This window comes from Pochonia chlamydosporia (assembly GCF_001653235.2).
Source record: "Pochonia chlamydosporia 170 chromosome Unknown PCv3seq00025, whole genome shotgun sequence".
Classification (NCBI taxonomy): Eukaryota; Fungi; Ascomycota; class Sordariomycetes; order Hypocreales; family Clavicipitaceae; genus Pochonia; species Pochonia chlamydosporia.
The window spans coordinates 206-16134 of record NW_019154060.1 but is presented as its reverse complement, the minus strand read 5'-3'; the positions used below and the strand labels follow the sequence as shown (position 1 = coordinate 16134).

Genomic DNA, 15929 nt, shown 5'->3' with positions numbered 1-15929 from the left:
GGCATGTTTCGTTCACCCCAACGGTGCAATCTTCAGGCGCAAACAGTTGGGATGTGTCAGGTATTGAGGTCGTGGTTTCGGGCAGGCATTATCAACGACCTAGATCCGTTATTTCTCTCGATCATAGAGGAGAAGAAAGAGCTCGAGGGCATCCATCTTAATGATGATGAGTTCAGAAGACGGGAGCTATCGTGGCTCGCTGCCGCGGCGAAAACAGCTGGCCATTGAAGAGGCGATTCGAGTGCTACAAGAGTGAATGAAGGGAAGGGGACGGGAGCAGCCGAAGGTAGATTCGCACCAGAGGAGCCTCGGGAAGCCCTACTTGTTGTACCAGCCAGCAAAAGTGGACATCACCTCCTTCTAAGAGGGAGGTATTTGTTAGAATATGTCGTCTCTGACACTTTTTAATGCGAGGGGATGGTTAGCGTCACTGTGGCCAACCCTGACACGGGCGCGATGAGATCAACTCAAGAGATAATGCCACTATATTGCACGAAAACCAAGATGAAGAGGAAAGAGGTATGAGCAAGCGCGTGGACGTGTAGACGCGTTAACTTAGTGCCATCATGCGCTGCCCCACTACGCCGCGACTCTGGATGATGCCGCCACAAACCTCCATCCACTGAAGTCAACTACACTTAAATCAACTACATTTGAGGTGTCCGTTGATACACTACATTCAAAGTTTCATTACTAATCTACACTTACTCTAAATTGACAGATGCCGTGTAGTTGATTTAGTTGATTGGGTCTCTGCTTCCGAATGCGTACGGGCGGCCCAGACGGCTTATTTAATAAGCACAGCGCCGTATACGACGATGGCTTTAAGCCAGCAATGGCATGGCAGTGCCTCCTCAACCAGGGCTCGATTCTGGCTAGAGTAGCTGTGAAGGTGATGAACACACTTGTGAACTCCGTACCCTCAGAACGAAGCTTCTCTGCTATTAGTTTTATACATACAAAAGCTCGGAATCGCCTTACGCCAGTGCACGCTGACATGCAGGCCTTCATTTTTATGAACGACCGCGTGTTAGATCGTCTCAAGGACGAGAAGTATGCCCACAAAAAGCGCTGGGCGGATCTTGAGGAGAAGGACTGGCTAGAACTCGAAGATTCATATCTCGAGTTATTTGTGAATGCGCAGGGCAAGAAGGTCTGGATGGACGGCGCGATGGCCTCAACCAATGAGGATTTTGAGTGGGAGGGTGTATTACAGTCGACGGGTGATATATTGGGTGTTGGCACTGAGGTGGAATCTGAGGTTTGAGGCTCAAAAATGGTGCAAGGGCAGGGCTCACTATTGCCCAAAAAGGAAGGGGAAATTTGTATGTATGTACTGTATTGTACAACCCCATTGTACGTACGGTACTAGGGCTAAAATACAGTACTGTACGTACACGTACTGTACAAGGCCACATCACTACCCTGGACAACGAAACACGCTGGAACTCTTGGGCCATTGAGGTCGCAGTCGCACTGTCAAAGAGAAAGGAGATCAATAGCTGGCAAGAGGACCATCACAGCGAATTAGGTGAAGACAGGCTGGAATTTAAAGACTGGCAGGAGCTGCAGCTAGTCGATGAGTTTCTCCAGCCATTTTTGAGCGCCACCAAAGGCACTGAGGGTGAGGAGAGTTCTTTGGACGATATGCTAATGTCTATGGACTTTTTGATTGAGCATTTCAAGTTACAGAAGGAAAAGCATAAGAATAACCCTCAGATGACGACTAGGATCTTGGCGTCATGGTTCAAGTTCGACAAGTATTACCAGCTAACCGATGACTCTCCAATTTATGCTGCCGCCATCCTTCTCAATCCTGCCCTTCGTAGGGCATACCTAGACTCTGCATGGTCTCATCAAACGGCCTATATCGAGCCGGCAGTTGAACAAGCCAGAGAGATGTGGACGCAAAGCTTCAAACCCATGGTAACAACAACGACGGAAGAAGCTCTTGCAGCCATTAAAGATCCTTTTCAGCGGTTTCGAGCAAAGGCAACAGGCTTTGTTTCCATCAAAGACGAATTCGACGACTTCATCAACGTAAGTGTGTTGCCGTTCTTGTTTCTGCGTATGCTAATTTCTTCCTCAAAGGCAAATCCGCATCCAATTGGCTCTCAGTCTCCTTTAGAATGGTGGCTTGAACCATCTCGCAGAGCACTCTATCCAAACCTGCAACAAATGGCCGTAACAGTATTCGCTATCCCACCGATGTCGGCAGGTCCAGAGAGGGTGTTTTCGGGCACACGGCATACAATTGCACCAGAACGCGCAAGGCTAGGCGCCAAGATGGTAGAAATGACAGAATGCGTTAAGAGCTGGGTGCATATCAGGCCAGGCAGAGCTCGCGCGGTACTTTCTGGGGTGTTTCGCAACTCTCAACACGCGGATGACGCCCTTGGAGTGCTGCAAGAAGACAGCCACAGAGAAGAGGCTAGTGAAGCTGAGGTTAGTTTGGAACAGAGTGACTAGATGATTGGCCATTTTATCCAGTTAACAGCGGTACTCATACGCTGCTTGTCCGTTAGGATAGGAATACGTGCAAACTGTATTGAAACATATGAAACATATGAAACGAAACCGAAACAGACGTCAGTTTCAGTGACTGAAACTGATACTAAGCTCGGTTTCAGTTTCAATACGTTTCTATCCATCACTGCCTGGTGGCTCCGTGATGAGCAGAAGGAGCGCTTTCCTCGATTGTCAAAAATGGCAATAGACATTTTGTCAATACCCGCCATGTCTGCTGATCCTGAACGTACATTTTCTGGAGCACGGCGCTCAATATCATGGGACCGAATGCTCTTTGGAGCGTCAACAATTGAGAGGGGCGAATGCTTAAAAAGCTGGATCCGTAGTGGCATAACGGCGGGGCTACAAGTGGAAGAGCTTGAGCAATACGAGCACATGGCAAAGGAAGACAGCACCGTAGCTACAGGGGAAGATTTTGACCTCTGACGTCATTTTCTGTATGGGCAATATATGGTTTAATTCACCATACGAGAATAAACCATACACCATAAACCATATAGGCCCGTAAGACGTATGGCGTATGGTTAGAAAGCCTGACCACTAAGATGCCACTTGGGACGGCACATAGTCGGTATGGCGCAATGCCTCCGGTCGTGGAGTAAGGCTGGCATCTGTCAACCACATCTACCTCTGGGTCTTCTGGAAGGAGATAACTGGAGACAAGTCCTACAGCTAGTGGGCAGAATTAGCGTAGATAGAGATGAATGAAGCAAGCTATGATCGATATAATCAACGATCGATTCAATTTGGACAAGTCGTCGGCCGATATCGATCGGTTTTATTGCCTGCTCGATCGATATCGATCGATCAAAAGAAGCCCAAAAACCGACCTATACGATCGATTTCGAAGCTTGGGTTAATGAAGCAAACAGACAGGTTAGGCCCTTGGTTAATGGGTCCGTTGAAGCGGGATCGACAGGAAGTTTGCATAAGACTCGTCCAGTTGTTAGTAAGGACTAATTTGGATAAGCAAGGTCTGTTCGTTTGAAGGATTTTGCTGGAACTCGTTTAGTGGCGTTGTGTCTGAGTCAAGAACAAACTGTAATACGAGAAAATGGAAGGGAGACTAGGATCGCTAAAATTAATATACTTTTTTAGCAGGGACGCCCGTCCTTTGGGGAATACTCTTCCAACATGTTCAAACATGCCTGTACTTATCAGCGACACCATGTATAGAGCTTTGAAATTGGAAAAAAACTAGTTCTGCCTGAAAGCACAGAATTCTAGTTGTCATCTTCTGATCGGCCCGAACAGAATCCGTAACAGAGACTCTCCGTCTAATGTACTCACTTGGTATCGTTGACACCAGTTGGGAACTGGACGCTACGCCTCTGGTAGATCTCTCTTCACGTTAGCTGCCCGTCCTTCACCATCGTCTTCATCTTCTATGAAATTTGTGCCCATGGAGTCATGGCTAGTCCATCTAGGTGGTCTGAACTAGGGGTTTCTGCGAGTTCCCGACAGAGCTGGCCGCGCAGACTTAGCCTCCAAACAAGCTTCGCCCGGAGCAGTGCCACCGTTAAATGCAATGCGCCATAAGTCTACATAAAAATACGAAGGGGAGAATTGCTTACCTTCACCGTAGTGATTATGACTGGCAACGTCTCAGCCGGCGATGGCATCCCCAGAAACGCTGTACAGCCAGATGGCGGAAGGCAATCTCTAAATAAGGCAACTGCAGCAATTTCCTTTGTAAAGTAATTGTTCCTCAGATAATTTTAATACAATCGGCACCTTCAGCTCAGAGCAGCTCATCTTATGTCATCCTACAGTGGTCTAACACACTAAGCTTACCTGTACGAAGAGTAGCCTATGTTCACAGTAACATTTCTACGGTTGCGCTTTTTAATGCAATATATCAAGGTAACAGAAGATGTGGCTATTATCCCTGGCGTTGATGTACGAGTGGCTACTTGAGTTGGGTAAATTCGACATCTCGTGCCGCTACATCTCGAGTAGTACGAGGCGAATAGTACGAGGCGAATAGTACGGGTTGCTCTTCGTGCAGAACTAGCTGTTTTATGCCGCTACGACATTGTATAAGTATTGAGGAGTGTAGGGTTCGAAGTTGTCACAGAACTCGATTTGTTTGCATGACTGGGCGACAATCGGGCAGAAGATCCCCTGTGAATCGGGCAATGAGAGACTCTTGATTCCTACATAAAAGAGTGGAATCATACGAAAACTAAATACTTTGGAATACGGCTGCCTGCAAGGCAGCATTATGAGAATTGCTGTTGCCTCTCAGGCAATAGCATACTGCGATTGCTTTGAATGAGCGACTTGATCTTGATAGAAGTCGTGTTGGTTCGCGACGAGGACCATGCTGAACCTACGGCACATTGCTGCCACAAGAGCAACGTTGCTCGTTAGCCGACTGTAACCGCTCGAATTGCGAAAAGCCAGGATGTCGACTCGTGCGCTGGCAATTGCGCATGAAGAGTACAACGCTCACCAATCGGATCGTTGATCAGCCTGTTGATGCTCTGCATCCTCTGCCTGCGGCCACCGTAACCCTTTGCTTCCCGGGCTGCAGCGATCCTAAAGTGGCATCGAGTACTCGTCAGAATTGACTCGACCCTGCGCCCTGTATTACGCGAGGGGTGAGACGGATAACTATCCAATCTTCAATCGCATGATAATGGCCGATCCCCACCTCCAGTAAGGAACGAATACAAAATGTTGGACTGGAGTGCATATGCGACTAAAGCAGGCGACTAATTAACACCCCAGCTGTGCGAAAGGTAGTAGCACAAGGAAATTGTTTAATATACCGCAAAGCCCCCTGGATCTTTCCTTCCATGTTAACATACCGTAAGGCGGAAAGGTGGCAGAAAAAGGGACGTAATTTCCATTGAGGTGCCAAAAGTGGTTATATGGGTGATCTTGTCGGGCAAATCCACTGCAGGGGCTAGTCCTCAGTGGACGGGCACCTCTCTAGAGCACCTTGGGCTACGCCAAATGAAAAGACCTGGTGGGAATGTTCGTGAAGAACTGGGAACCCAGGCGAATCTATGAGCGAAGGCCAGAATGGCCGAGCTTGCGTAAAGCCCTACCGTGGAGGTCACGGTAGGCATCGCTATGTCGGATAGTTGGGGAAGGCAGAGGTTGCTGGGACCCGCAATACTGACGGCTAATGGTCGAGGCCAGCAGGGCCTCGGAAATCTGGGCTGAAGTTGGTTGCGAGGACAGATCACGGAGATGGAAAAATCAAATACAATAGGCTATTGTGGGATAGGGCTGAGAAAAAGCAAAGAAACCTCCGTCCACGGACGGAGGTCAGGTTGATAATAAAAGAAGGATGTTTTGCCTGTAAAAACAGAAAGGCGAGGTGGACATGGACAATACACAACAATTGCAATCTCATAACACGACATGTCACACAGCACGACTTGTTTGCATAAGTGGACGACGATCGTGCAGAAGATCCCCTGTGAATCGGGCAACGAGAGACTCTTGATTTCCTACAAAAAGAGTGGCATCATACGAATACTAAATACTTTAAAAATACTGCTGCCTGCAAGGCAGCAGTATGATAATGTTGTTGCCTCGTAGGCAATACCATTCTGAGCCTGCTTGAATGAGCGCAGGGTTCAAAGTCACTACACACCACTACACATTCGGGGATATGGAATGGATATGGATGATGACTAAGATCACGGCCGTGGTATGGATGGATATGTATCCATAATGGATGTGAGTCCACATGTGGCAGGAATTTCCACATTCTCAGTATGGTAGTAAGAGTCCGTGGTCAATCCGACTCTTGGCCTATCGCCGTTATTCCCTCGATGGCTCCGTCAGAATTTGGTCCAACTGGCCGATCAATCCTTCTCGTAGCCAGCTGCGTAATGTTTGGCATAAGCCGATTGTTGAAGCGTCTAGTCGATTCCGAAGCCTCGTCACCATATGTCCCGCTACGGAAAATAACCTCTCGCACTCCGCAGACATAGGCGCCACAGTAAGTAAATCCAGTGCCATCCTGCTCAGTTTCGGGTATTTGAGTCGCCTACTGTGCCAGTATTCGTATGGATCAACGACTAAGGCGTCAGAATCGTCTATGTTGCGCTGCCACTCATCATACTCGTCAAGATCCAGGCCCACGACGCAAGGTGATGAAGGAGACGCCCCGGGAGACGCGTCGCTAGCCTGAGTCTGCGGAGTCAGCCCTTGTTTGCTGTTACGCCAGGCTGTAAACTTGTTCTTTGACGATTTAAGACGCTTCCCTGGAGGCAAATCACAGTCTTGATCCTCGGAGAACAACTTCTTGTATTCGACTTCCCACAGTTCCTGGACAACTGCCTTGGCTTTGGTAATCCATAATCGTCGCTTGCTATCATCGCCCCACAGATCGTCGAATAATGCCCAGCGGTAAGCCGGGTGCAGAGCCGCCGCACCGTAGACCACGGGACTATCGTTCAGGTGCTGATAATATTCGTCGAGTTTCATCCAGCCTAGGTTAATATTAACAGCGAGATACTCAGAGTCTGGGAGGGAAACAGCGATCTTCTTGGCAGATTCGAGAGACTCGAGAAGATATTCATATGCGTGGAGAAGATCCCAGCTGGTGCCTTTGGGCCGCGGCTCGTTAGCCACATGAAAAACTATAGTACAGACCGACTGATCCAGGCAAAGCTTACCGGATAATGGAGGCTCAATCTCATCTTGTTGAACTGCTTTTCGGTGCTGGCCCTGTCCATCACCCTCCAAGGCTTTGACTACCAGCTGAAAGTCTAACAGGATGTCACGGAGCGCCTGGATCACACGCCAGTCGTTGCTTGTAATCCGATTTTCTTCCCTCAAAAAGAATGGCATCCTGGCTCCTTTCCTCGCCAACCAGCCTTTTGTGAGATTAGCTTTGTTCCACTCACTCAAGGCTCGTTGGATGAAAGGGTCATAAAACGGCCGCAAAACGAGAGCCCGGTCGATCATGGCTAGCTGGGAGAGCCAACGAGTTGCGTTATCTACCACAACCCCGACAGGATCGTGGGTCTGGATCGCTGGGTCATCGGAAAGTTGGGATTCGACTTGCTGGACTTTCTTCAGGACATCGGTCCAGATATCGGATCTATTGACCTCCTACGATATAGTTTGCATAAGCCACCAAAACCTAAATGTACAAGGGTATGCATGATGAAGTTTGCTTACAACGGCGAAGTTATGCCATTTACCTACTGGGCCCCTTTTGCGCCACTGCTCATGTTCCCTCGCCGCCATAAGTTGACCATCGTAGATCTTTTTCTCAAACGCGTCTGGATCTTGGCCAAAGAGCATGTGTTTCACCACTATATTGACAACATGGCCAATGCAGCGGACCCAGCGCTTCTTCCAGTTGAATCGCAGCTCACGTCCGAGTATTTCCATAGTTGTTTTGTTATTCGACGCGTTGTCCAGCGTGAAGTAGCCCAGCTTGTGCTCAATCTCAAATTCCCTGACGATATCGAGTATCTCTCCGGCGATGTTCTCGCCTGTATGCCGGCCAAGCAGCTCTGGAAGGCCAAGAACGCACTTCCGAGGCCTGTTATCCAGACTCCTGAATATGCATGTAACGCCGTAAAGAGCATGCCTGTTGCCGGACCGCCATCCATCAAACTGGATATGAATCTGGCCTGGGCTCTTCCGAAGTGTCTCTCGTACAGCCAACTTATTCGCATTGAACTCTCTTACAGCGATCGCGCGCACCGTTACATCGGATATGTGAGCTTCTGTAATGGAAACTGAAGGGCATAGATACTCGAAGATCGCTCGCAGGTCAGGATCTTTCGCCGTGGTAAATGATCGATTCGTGTTAACAATCCAGTGGACCATCATCTGTTGAAATGTGGTTATTAAACCGCTTGATTAGTAGATTCGTTATTTCCTGATCGCGTGTAACCTCTGGATTTAATTGCAGCAGCGTTGCAATTGAGCGGGCAGGCGTTTCAGCGGTAGAGTTAGGACACTTCCTTTTGCCAGCAGGATCGACTATGCCGTTGTGGTCTTTGAACAGATGGCCCTCAGCATTCTGTAAGCCCTTATGGTTGTAATTCTTCGGTCTGGGATCCTTCCGTTTTACACACAGACAACAGACCCAGCGGCGTTCTTTCGTCGCGACATTCTGAATATCACAACCAAATTGATAGACCCATTGTCGCGTCTGGCCATCTCTTTCGGTCAGTGTCCAGCCACGGAAAATGCGGAACAGACGTTCTTCATCTTCTTCTGTTCGATCTGGGATCGCCACCGTCAATTTTTCTCTTGCAGAGGGTAAATGTTGCCTATAATCGGGTTTATTATCACCCATCATTATTCGATTATTTACAACTGAAAATCGGGTGGCATCAGACCGAAACGGCCGCCATGGAGCAAAACTGAGTCAAGGTAGTCAGACGCAGGGAACATTGCGAGGCAATACAACATGCGCCGAGTCGAAGGCACAGTAGGACTGATGAGGAAATATGAGGAAAAGGTCCATTGTCAGATCCACGGTTCATGCAGCTCTTTCTGGTCAGTCAGCTCGTCATCCATGAGCGGCGCCGTAGCTGAGGTCAAGTGAGCTGAAGTGAGCTGAAATTTGGTGTCTCAGACCAGTTAGCAAGTACTTCAAATTTGCCTCATACACTATGCGTTTATTAGGTATTTCTTAACCCCCGGATGAAATTACCATAATTTCCACCATTGACATATGTGGCCGGGGTTCCGTGGAGTGACAGAAAGCCACAACAGGGTCTGGTGGCATGGAGTGCAATTGAAATGGATCCATATGTGAGTCCATATGTGGACTTTCGTGTAGTGACTTTGAACCCTGAATGAGCGACTTGATCTTGACACGACACCTTGGCTCTGGTAGCTCTTGGAGTGGAACGCCGCGACGGATTAGCTGCGGTAATTCTGCCCACAGTAGCCCGCACAATTGGACCGACATTTCGCACAGAGGCCCCGGCCACGAAAGCAAAGGCATAAAAGCGCAGCCGTCCCTCGAGTTAGGGGCTATGTCGCTTTGTGACGACAACGACAGCGAAAAGAGCCTAGTGACTAGCAGTGTCGGATAAGGCTGCCTCTGTCGACTGAACAAGCAGATTCAGTGTCATGACATCGTCATGACAACTACATTAATGGAATAAAGTTTGTAGGAAAAAGCAATTATGAGGGGTAAAACGTTCGGACGAAAGGAAGATATTTTGTATTTAAAAGGACCACTGCAACAGTTTGGTAAAATGGGGGAAGAAAAGACAAGCAAGTGTAGAGGCAATCGAGCTCAGTGTCTAAGTAGTAAACTAAAATCGGAACTTCATAACGCAACAGTTACACGAAACTAGGGCAAGTTCGGATCAAGGCCCTAACAGGTGTTACTCCAGCCAGGCCCACTTTATCTCGGACTCCTGGGAACAATCCTTCTTCCAAAATAAGGTGGAGCGTGGCAGTGCCGGATGAAGTGGAGATTGACGACAGGGATTGCACCGCAACCTGGTCCTCTCAGGTGGTGTCAAGATTTGCACCACGTGGGTCTCAAACCTAAACCATTTGTAGACCCTTCTGGGGCAGGCTGCTGGCGCCTGCGGGCTGTCAAATTGTTCATGGGCTGCAGGATGGGGTTGCGCCAGTGGCGTTCGGCATGGGATGGCCGGGTCGAAAGCCGGACCATAGAGCACCACACCCACGGGCCTCATGATCTGGCGAATAGAGGTGATTCAAAATGCTTGAGCAGACATTCCAGCCCCACAAGCAGTCCCCACAAGCGTCCATGGGCCATCACCTTTGTCCCAACCTTGGGTTCGCATTGTCTGACGATACAGAGGTTGAAAGCTCTACATGAGCTCGCTGAGATCACACCAATCTTCATTGGATAATCATGCTTTCTTGATTATCTGGCAACCTGTACGTTGATGTAGCCATGGGGCCTTGAGGACCAATTCCGTTGACAATAAGAAGCACTTCCAATGTCCTCCCACCATGCATACAAGCTGGGCATACCGTTTCATTCCCCATTTTGAACTCCTTACGCCATTACCATCGACTCGTATACGATGAGGTCGTGGGTCTCCAACCTGCTGTGACCAAAACCAGATGAGATTGTGAGGTATTCTGAGACTAGTAAGCTATATTTGCATCACCGCTGCCGCGTTGGCTATGCCACGGGCTTCTTTAGCTTCTTTCAGCTTGGTCTTTAAGTTTCGCAGCTCTTGTCTCAGGTCGTCATTTTCATTTCGAAGTTTTATCATATACGAAATGGCATTTTCCACCACACTTGCTTTGCTGTTCAGAATGTTCGAGTGTGCCTTGCCATCCTTGTGCTCCACATCATCACCCTCGTCCAACTTTTGTTCATCCAACAAAAAGCTCGCCATAATTTGCAGAGCAGAATTGATACGGTCTCTTCGTCCTTGCTCGGCAACCTTGTGAGATATTCGTTTTGCGGTGAGATTCGCTGACGCCTCTGCTGGATATGAAATTCCAGGCACTGCATTCATTTCCAAGATATTATCGTAGTTTGATTTGGTCATGAGCAACCGCGAAACTGTGTCCGCCATCGATAGGCCAGGAGTTCTCGGAAGTAGAAGCTTAATCTTCGGAGATGTTCTTAGTAGCAACGTAGGGGAGGAGTGGATTGATCGAATGAATCGTTTCCTGCTATTTTTGGCAGCGATTGGAGCCGTCTTACGCGCTCTAGACCCAGATGATACCGGGTGTAGTTGAGGGCCTTGTCTTGCTGATACCGTTTCCGGGTTTTGCACGGTATGGGACAGGAGGGGCTGTTGCTCGGCGTTCCTCGATAAGTACGGTTCGATGTGGGAAGTCTGTGACACATGGGATATGTTAATCGGCACGGGCGGTCTGTTTGATATTGATTCCAGTAGCTCAAGTAATTCAATATTCTCCGTGGAAGTGCCCAGTCCCTGACGGAGCTCTTTTTCGTTGATTGCGCGTGGCTTCTTGGCTTTCGAAGCGGGGAGTCTCATGAACGAAGTTAGCGGAGCGGGATGAGGCTGCTGCTGTTGGTTCTGCTTTCCTTTCTGCTCTTCGGCCAGGGAATGAGGTTTGGATTGCTGCGTGTTGCCTTTCTGTGCTTGGATATGGGGTGATCTACTAGAAAATTTTCCAGTCAGGACTGGAGGGGGCACAATTTCAAGCACACTTTTGGATGATGCGGACACATTTTCCTCGGAGCCTTCAGATGATGAGGCTGGCCGAGGAAGCAATCTCTGAACCGATGATTCCGACAAATGCTTCTCCTCAACTTCAGTCACCACTTGTGACCTAGTACCAGGGCTTGGTCCCATTTTCCAGTGCTGGGGTTTGACCAGGTATGAGTCCTTAATGCATTTATCCTGTTCCTTGATTGTCTTGTACTTGCTAGCCTCATTGGCCAAATCTGTACTTGATCCGCCTGATGGAGGCATGCCAAGGTCTTTTAGATCCATATCCGGTGAGTTGCTAAACTGGGTGCTATTGTCGTAAACAGAGGGTGGGTCGTTTTGGCCATATGAAGCAGGTGAAGTAGACGGGCCAAAGCTTGCTCCAGGTGTCGTAAAGGCATTTTCCATGTTGATGTCAGGATCCAAGGTCATCACATAGTCGGCATCGAGAGACGTAAAGGCTATCTGTGGCATTAGTTAGCTTTCACCTTCGATGCTCTGGACAACTTGACCATTTTTTGATTATATTGAACCTGGGTGGGAGATTCGGTTTGATTCCAATTGTACTCACATCTTGCTGCTCTAACATTCGATGCTGATATCTCCAATGATATGGTGTTCGCTGAGGCATCAGCTCTGCCTGGGAGAAAAATTGGCCGCTACCAGGAGCTATCTCCATACTTTGGGGGTTACAGGGAACCGGGTGATTTTGGTTGGCGAAGAAGGTTGCCCACTGTTCCAGAAGCTGACACCGTTGCAGCTGGAGATACTGGCTCTGGGTATCGATGCTGGAAATATAGTCGCTTTGGGCGGAGGAAGCCTGCAACCTGGCTTGCATGCCGGCTGTCCTCACCACGGTGGTTGTGTGACTCTGCAACAGATCCTCACTTCCGGGGATAATACGAGAAGAGTCAGCATCGGCAAGGATGGAGTCGGCTCGTTGCAATTGGTGCCGTCGATACTGGTTCATCACAGACCGTGACGAGCCATCTCGAAATCCGTGGACGTTGAGCTGCAAGCCATTACCTATAATTCCGTCACCGCTCATATGGAAGAACGCGTGAAATTCATCTTCGATGGTGGGAGCCACATGCTGGTCCTGGAAATCCCTGGTCGTCAAAGCCATCAAGGCAAAATCATGCCACAGAGGACTGTGTGCAGCTGAGTTAGAGTAGAAGCGTTGGTCTTGGGCCGACGGGTCCGAACGTCAGTCACGTAAGCCAGCGATATGCTTCCTTCGTTCTGCTAACCAACTCTCCCCTACACCATAGTCACGATTCACAAACTGAGATATCCCAAACGAGGCTGAATTAAGCATGCAGGGGTTGCACTAAAAGTCGGCAAGAAAATAAAAGAGAAAGAAAGCAGGCGAATTTATGTTTCCTGGGCTGTTGAAAACATGGATGAATCCGTGTATGTACGCCTGAGTTGTTTCAGTTATCGTCGTCGTATGTTGGGGTAGTCTGAGCCCCCTGAGTCCCTTCTTTAATTAACGGTAGTTTGGATTTTGAAGCGGCTATTAATGTGGGTGCCGTGCATGGTGGCTGCAACATTGAACAAACTGTGTTGTGCTGGCGCAGTTATGATTTGAGTCGCAGGAATCGATCGCCGGCCGCCCAAAAAGCGACCTGGTGACCCGGTTTGTCTTTGGCTGTAAAGGTGTCCATAACGTATGAAGCTGCTGCAAGTCTTGGTGATCTGCCACTAATTACCACCCCCTGAAGCAAGGCCGTTCTGAACGGTGATCGGGACAAAAAGATGGGGGGAAAGGAGCCCTCTGCAAGGATGTCTGTGAACATGGACAAGGGGGCTCCGGAGATGATCACAACTCTGATTTGCCACTTCTGGACACAGCGTTCAGGAGTCCCCGAGAGTTAAACCACACAAGGCTCAAGGCGAAAGTTGCTACTGATTCGGCCCGAGATAGTGTCGAGGAGCACGCAAACGAATAATCCAGGTCAACATAAGGCCTTGTCGTTCCTGCTATTCACCCAGCCAGATATTCGGCTCATCCACAAGAAGACTGGTTTGTTTGTGGACTCCCTGGAGGTGTAATGTCCTCAACACGGCGAATATGACGTCGTAGTTCAAGATTGACTACCAGCTAGCAGATATGATGGCGTCACTGCACCTAGGAAGAGTCATCCAACTCTAGACTTGGCGTGGGACCTCAGAAGCCTACTCGGATCCACTCTCCGATGAATGGCTACGACACAAAATTGGTATTCGCCGGGAAGGTTAGGCTACTACCATTCATTGACCTTCCGTCGGGATATATTGACGGCGGGAGTGATTTTCGCCACGGCGCTACCTCGCTGAATTAATATTGCAACAAAAAACATCTTTAGAGTGGAACTCAGAACATCCCTGGGTGGGTGGGACTGGCGGGAGGGCATGCACCTGCAACATGCCACAATCCTTCATGGGATAAGGACAGCTCCATGGGGTAAGGGGTATTTACTGGGGCTGAGAGTATCCCTGCCGTCGCGATTACCTTCCAGGATTGTGCCCGTTAGTCGGATGTAGATACTAGTGCCAACGCATTGTAGCTAATGTGGGGCAGCATGGGAGCTGGCCTGCGCAGCAGCCTGAAACAGGACAGGGGTACTGTACGCCACATAACCCCATAACCCGTCCTGTTTGGCTGATTATCTACCCTCACAACTTTTGCGGCTCCATACCGCAACTGTCGCTCCCTGCCACCGACAGCGCATCGCCGACATGCTCCCAGCGAAACAAAGGCGTATTGTATTCCTCGCTATTTTCTTTCACTACATGACACCCGTTATGAAGCCTAGCAACCACATCAAGTCTACTCATTCAATGAACAGAGAGAGCTTACTCTGGCACGAATAGGAGGGGCCTTACATTTACAAATTTGCGGCACGCGAAACTCCTCCAGGGACCCCGGAGGTTTTCAATCATGTTGACAGACTTCAGGTGGCTAACGGAGGCTCCAAATTAAACCCCGCCGAACAACTCGTACTGCCTTCCAAAAGTTAGCTGCTCTGAGCCGCCCCTGCACCGGGGATATCGCAATGCCCTCCAAGGCCTGGCTTCGCGCCACCGCGAGACCTCTCCATATTACGTCACCCAAGCCACTTTTGGGGGGATATATTGTGTCAGTTCGGCATGAAATATACCGAGCTCGGCGCATGGATACCGGATTACATGACAACCATCTCGTTTCAGTGCACGATACTGAATAGGAGTCTCTGCATCGACTGAAATGACCATGGTGGAACGAGCCACAAGGCGATGAACTGGAGATCTTCGTGTTAGCATTGTTGTCAACGGAAATAGCCCCCAAGCCTGCAAGGCATCAACTATCATGAAGGTTACAAGGAAAACAAGATTGCAACAAAAGGTTCAATATATTTAGCTTTCAAAAGGAATTATAGTGAGGGGTTATTGGAAGCTGACAAATGCATCTATCGGCAGATATTCAACGATAGCAGCAGCTATCGGTAAACTGAGATTGGCAAGGACAACTATAAAAGGCAGCTCAATTCCTCACCAGATAACTCAATACAAGGACTATTCCACTGTTTAATATGACCTATAGCTATTAACTTTAACAATTGTTCCTAACACCCCATTCGTCGTCCAACGCCACGTATTGTCCCAATTTCTCGCAGGCCAACAGACAGTGCCGGAGAGACACGCTATGAGACTGAAACTGAGATGAGTTTCAGTTTCATGAAACCGGACGCTGGTATAGTTTCAGTTTCATATGAAACTATATCCTGCTCAGTGTGGCTAACAGACGGACCGTCTGACAGACCGATTGAGTCCGTCTGGCAGACCGCAGACCGACAGACCGATTGAGTCCGTCTGGCAGACCGCAGACCGACAGACCGGCCATTCTCGTCAGACCGTCAGACCGGCGAGGCCAGTCGGTCTGGGGTGGTCTGAGTCGGTCTGGGTGTTGTGCCTAATTGGGCAATTGTCTCAGTGCCACCACCACTGGCCAGCTCGGCCGTGGAAATATATATGCTCAAACTGACGCGTCTACGCACTGACGCGTCTGCACTTGCAGGAAACTATTGCAAAATGAATGTCGTGCTCCGTACATTACGTTGATACCGAATTATGATATCTTCTAGCAGAGCGTCGAGCCCCGTGTCATCTACACCCCAGTCTCTTGTGTTCGATCTACCTCAGACTCCGACCAGTACCACCCCAGAGGCTGCAGCAGACGATACATCCCAATGCGAGTTCCATATTGACTGGGGGAACATATGGCACTGCGGTAGAAGACTCATTGGCGCCAAAAAGAGACCG

General features: G+C 49.1%; 3 protein-coding genes across 3 annotated transcripts; 1 reads left to right on the top strand and 2 right to left on the bottom strand.

Moving 5' to 3' along the window:
* Positions 1-763: 763 nt before the first annotated feature.
* VFPPC_18646 (transposase) lies at positions 764-2955 on the top strand (the record flags this gene model as incomplete). The annotated part of the gene is made up of 5 exons (XM_022430224.1): positions 764-1261; positions 1313-1325; positions 1412-2040; positions 2092-2445; positions 2587-2955. The coding sequence occupies 5 exons, from the start codon at positions 764-766 to the stop codon at positions 2953-2955; spliced, it is 1863 nt and encodes a 620-aa protein (XP_022284849.1).
* A 3354-nt stretch (positions 2956-6309) lies between these two features.
* On the bottom strand, positions 6310-8812 carry VFPPC_18647 (hypothetical protein; the record flags this gene model as incomplete). Its single annotated transcript, XM_022430225.1, has 4 exons — positions 6310-7100; positions 7170-7608; positions 7678-8340; positions 8405-8812. The coding sequence occupies 4 exons, from the start codon at positions 8810-8812 to the stop codon at positions 6310-6312; spliced, it is 2301 nt and encodes a 766-aa protein (XP_022284848.1).
* Positions 8813-10607: 1795 nt separating this feature from the next.
* Positions 10608-12771, bottom strand: VFPPC_12562 (phosphorus acquisition-controlling protein; the record flags this gene model as incomplete). The annotated part of the gene is made up of 2 exons (XM_018290388.2): positions 10608-12110; positions 12217-12771. The coding sequence occupies 2 exons, from the start codon at positions 12769-12771 to the stop codon at positions 10608-10610; spliced, it is 2058 nt and encodes a 685-aa protein (XP_018135626.2).
* Between the last annotated feature and the right edge of the window lie 3158 nt (positions 12772-15929).